This window comes from Anneissia japonica, unplaced genomic scaffold (assembly GCF_011630105.1).
Source record: "Anneissia japonica isolate Jap-2015-1 unplaced genomic scaffold, ASM1163010v1 scaffold287960_len3192837_cov198, whole genome shotgun sequence".
Taxonomy (NCBI): Eukaryota; Metazoa; Echinodermata; class Crinoidea; order Comatulida; family Comatulidae; genus Anneissia; species Anneissia japonica.
In genome coordinates, this window is record NW_022712725.1 from 1,744,553 (window position 1) to 1,749,221 (window position 4,669).

At 31.3% G+C, this 4,669-nt stretch overlaps 2 protein-coding genes across 2 annotated transcripts in view; both read left to right on the top strand.

Annotated features, from left to right (window-relative positions):
- The window catches only part of LOC117108112 (trace amine-associated receptor 3-like), an 8,888-nt gene extending 4,739 nt beyond the window's left edge, over positions 1 to 4,149 (top strand). The window contains exon 2 of the mRNA XM_033250056.1: positions 2,003 to 4,149. Within this exon, the coding sequence (XP_033105947.1) occupies positions 2,011 to 3,072 (1,062 nt within the window). The 5' untranslated portion in view covers positions 2,003 to 2,010 and the 3' untranslated portion in view covers positions 3,073 to 4,149. The remainder of the gene's footprint in view (positions 1 to 2,002) is intronic.
- Positions 4,150 to 4,160: 11 nt separating this feature from the next.
- LOC117108113 (free fatty acid receptor 3-like) overlaps positions 4,161 to 4,669 on the top strand; it is an 18,809-nt gene continuing 18,300 nt past the window's right edge. The window contains exon 1 of the mRNA XM_033250057.1: positions 4,161 to 4,462. The gene's annotated coding sequence lies outside the window, so the exon portion shown is untranslated. The remainder of the gene's footprint in view (positions 4,463 to 4,669) is intronic.

Below are 4,669 nucleotides of genomic sequence, written 5' to 3' on the forward strand. Positions count from 1 at the left end.
AATAATAATAATATAATAATAATAATAATAATAATAATAATAATAATAATAATAATAATAATAATAATAATAATAATAATAATAATAATAATAATAATAATAATAATAATAATAATCACCTACACAGGTTCTACCATGGATGAAAATACATTTGGTCTGCAGTGTCCGTGTTTGAAATAGTTACTGTATAGGGCCTATAATCCAGAGATATACACAGCGTGGAGGATTTAAACGCAAACCTGCAAGTAATGTTGTCCCGTCTTGGTGACACCGTTTCAAAGCTAAACTAAAGCTTAATTATCAAAAGCGATAGTGAATTTGCTTCTTGTTTATTAGAGAATAAATATAGATACTTGAATAACTCTTAGTTTATTATACTATATATTGCCTGATCATTGTCCATAGATCTGCTACTTAATATTTTGGGTCCCTGAAACTAGAAACTATTAACAGTTTAGGACGCAATGATTATTGCATAATTATGCACATCGAGTTTAGGTCTTTCAATGTTAACTTCCTCGAACGTGGTTACAAAAACATATTATTTCTGGACTTAGACCAGTTTTAAAAAAACACCGAATAAAACTGTTCTCATTACTTCGAATTTTTAATTAAATAACCTGTTATATGTCGAATGAAAGGTAGGCTATACTTTATTGTCTTAAATTACTGCCGTTCGTGTATAAAAATAACGATTTATTGAAAAAGTTCTTTTTTTTTTCAAAACGATCTCTTGTAGAACTATAAAGTTGTATTTGCATAGGCTTATTTATAATAATACTGACTAAATAACATTGCAAACGTTGTTGCACCATTGTGTTAACGTACTATCTGACATAATTTAAAGTTGGTGTTTTAAGTAATAGTTTGCCTAATATCAGAAAGTCAGTATAGTGAGACATTTTTTCTCACTATACTGACTTTCTGATTTTAAGCAAAATATTATTTAAAACAAGTATTTTTTTTCCTTAAATTTATAAAATATTTCTTGAAATAAGAATTTATTAAGGAAATACTTCTTGAAATAAGAATTTATCAAGAATATTTTCTGGACTAGATTTTAAATTTTGCTGTGAAAGGAGATATAATATAATATAAAGGAGATACTATTTTAAAATATAATATAAAGGAGATGCTATTATATATAAATGTTCGAAGTAACACTGTAAAAACCGCGTGAAGGATTCTTAAAAACATAGCGCTACGTAATTTTGTCCCACTGGAGACACGTTTGAAAAGCTGTTTGTATGTTTATTAGGATCATGACGGGCTTTCGTATTTATAACAATGTATTACACATCATGAACACGCACTTTCTTATCTTGTTGTAAAATGGAAAACCATTGAGTCTTAGATATAAGCATAGAGAAAATAGAACAGAATAGAATAGAATAGAATAGAACTGTTCTATTTTCTCTATAATATAAGCGTGCCTTGAGAAATAATTGTGGACTAAACAGTATATATTTGACATTAAAGTTTTAGATACTGTTGTCTTTGTGAATGCTGTTATGTATTCTGAAAATTATTTTCTACCGAACATGCTCCAGATCTCGGGAATAAACTTCCCCTGGATGTTCGAACTTGTTCTTTCGGTCAGTTCATTCAAGTCCCGTCTCAAGACATTTCTTTTTCACCAATATTTTGATTAGTTTTCTTTTTTTTTTCTTTTTCCGTATTTTTTTTTTCTTTTTGACTTTGAATTGCCTTTTAATTGCACTCCTTTTCATTTTTCTTTAATCTTCTTGAAAGCGCATAGGGAGCAGTCTGCGCTATACAAGCATGATTAATAATAATGATAATAATAATAATAAAAATAATAATAAAAATAAAAATAATAATAATAATAATGATAATAATAATAATAATAAAAATAATAATAATAATAAAAATAATAATAATAATAATAATAATAATAATAATAATAATAATAATAATAATAATAATTGGAAATTTTGAACATAATATTTCTTTAAACAAATATATTTTATCACCTACACAGGTTCTACCATGGACGAGGCAGTCAATAATTCAACTACACGTCCCGAATTACAGGATTTAATCCACGACAACGCGTGGCTGATAACTCTGCGATTCGTGGTCGTGGGTTTTGGAATCGTGCTCAACAGTGTTGTCACTGGAGTGTTCATGTACACACGAATGTACAGAAAGTCATTACTACACGGATTAATCGTCCAACAATCGTTCGTGGATTTCTTTGGTTGTTGTTTCTTTCTTATATTTTATAATCAAGACGCACCGAGTGGAAACTGGGGGAGAGCTTTTTGTAGATCTCGTAGTCTCTTCTGGTTTGCTTCATCAACGTCAACGTACAATCTTCTGATAATAACCATCGAACGATTTATTGCGGTCGTGCATCCAATAACTTACAGAAAAAAAAGCATTGGAAAAAGGTCTCGGTTGTTTTACATCATACCATATATTATTGGGTTCTTGATTTCATTCCATCTCGCGATTATCGCCGATCTCAACGATGATCTAATCGGAGAGTGTGTGTATAATGCGAATCGTGGTTTCAGTCTTTTTTCAGGTCTTGTTATTTTTACTGGACTTTTTTTCCTCCCGGCATGTTTTATGTCTTACTGCTACGGTCGAATCTTGATGGTGTTCCGTAAAAGAGCAAAGGCACGGCAAGAGAACGCTGCGAGAGGCCCAGGAGGTACTGATAAGCCACCAAATAAAAGATCTTATCACGTATCCACGCAAAGAAACCTGGTGTACACGATGTTGTTCGTCGTTATTGGATTCATTTTTACGACTGCTCCTAACTTCACTATGTACCTGGTGTATAATATTTGTAGGTGTTTCGAATTCAGCACCATACTTGCACATGAAATAACTGTGCTCATCTACGCATGCAATATGTGTATCAACCCGATCATTTACGGAGCGAAGATGAATGAATTCCGCAGTGGTGTGCTAAACATTTGGCGTAGAACAATTAAGTTTCTGACGGGTGCGGACATTGCAGACGAATCAACGTGCGTTGATAACTCTCTATCTCAGAGTAACAACGATACACTGAACATTGAAAACAATGATAAGGAATGACTATTATGTATATTAAGTTTGCATACATGTAATTGTCTACCTATCTATCACCATTTAAACAATGTTAGAGAATGCATCGTCAAGTAGGCCCTATGCCTAAAACGTGGCGCATTAAATATTTAAAGAAAGTATGGTGATTTTAAATTTTGAATCTTGCTTACAGCAATAATGGATCTTTCCGGAGTGTCAATCAAACTTGATAACTGACCAATCAGAACAGGTCCCGGAATAAGCGCGCGTCTCACAAACACACGTGTGTTGTTGTCCCACAAACGCACGTACGTGTTTTTGCGAATGTTTTAGCACTTTTGTGGGACCTTAGCAACAATATCCAAGGGGCGGGGCTTAGCGAAAAGGTCTATTAAGCAACAGTAATGACAACATAGCAGTAACAGTACTGTTAATTGATTTTGAAAGAAACTTATTAAACTACAATAATAATCACATATTAACTTTATTACGACCACTGACAATGTTCTGTAAATACAAATATAGAAAGACAGAAATGTTTTGCCTTTTCAAGTATAACAGTAATAACAACATAGCAGTAACAGTACTGTTAATTGATTTTGATAAGAAACTTATTAACTACAATAATAATCACATATTTACTTTATTACGACCACTAAAAATGTTCTGTAAATACAAATATAGAAAGACAGAAATGTATTGCCTTTTCAAGTATAATTTTAATAGGCCTTTTCCACGAATCGGTTAGACATCTTGAAGTGATGACAAACATTGCGAATCAGCGGTGTGTAACCAACAGAAATAAGATAAGCTTTTGGGCTGATTTTCTGACATCATGTTATTTAAAAAATCATAACTCCATAACGGGACGTCGTATCGAAAAACTTTTCTCAGCAAAATGTTCTTAAAAGACTAGTCTACACCACTATATGATTGAAAAATTGAAAAAATGTTTTTGATATATGAAATCAAGTAGTGTATTAACATAGGTCTATGCATTACAGTGCAGTAGTACTAGTAATACTTAGGACTAGCATTGTTTTAGTTACCATATGAGAGTTTCCTGTGTTAAAAACATGATTTACTATACTATACTTCTTTATAAAACATAACTTGTACTTTATAATAAGAGAAATCTGTATATCGGTACCTGGAACAATAACAACACGAAAGTACTATGCTACTGCATTGTAATGCATAGGCCTATTTTAATACGTTACTTAGATAGGCTTTTCTTTTTCCATTGATATTGTTTACTTCCAACTTCCTTGATTCCTAATTAGTATGCCAGTTACGGTATGCATATAAACTCCTGATATTTCCTGGTTTAGAACAATACGTTTATTATAGGTTTATTACGGAACAGACGATATCTTAACAGTCTTAGGAGTAAAAGTCTGTTTAGCATACTAGAAAAGTGGTATGTATTAAGTATTTTCATTAAGTTTTTAATATTTTATAATCGTTTATCATTATTATTATCATTTATTAAAGTCGTTCATGTATATACATTAATAAACGATGCATTGGTGTAACACATTAACAACAATCGTACATTATAAAGAAATACAGTAATTGCTCTCAACAATGCGGTACTGTCTGCAGATTTATATATATATATATATAT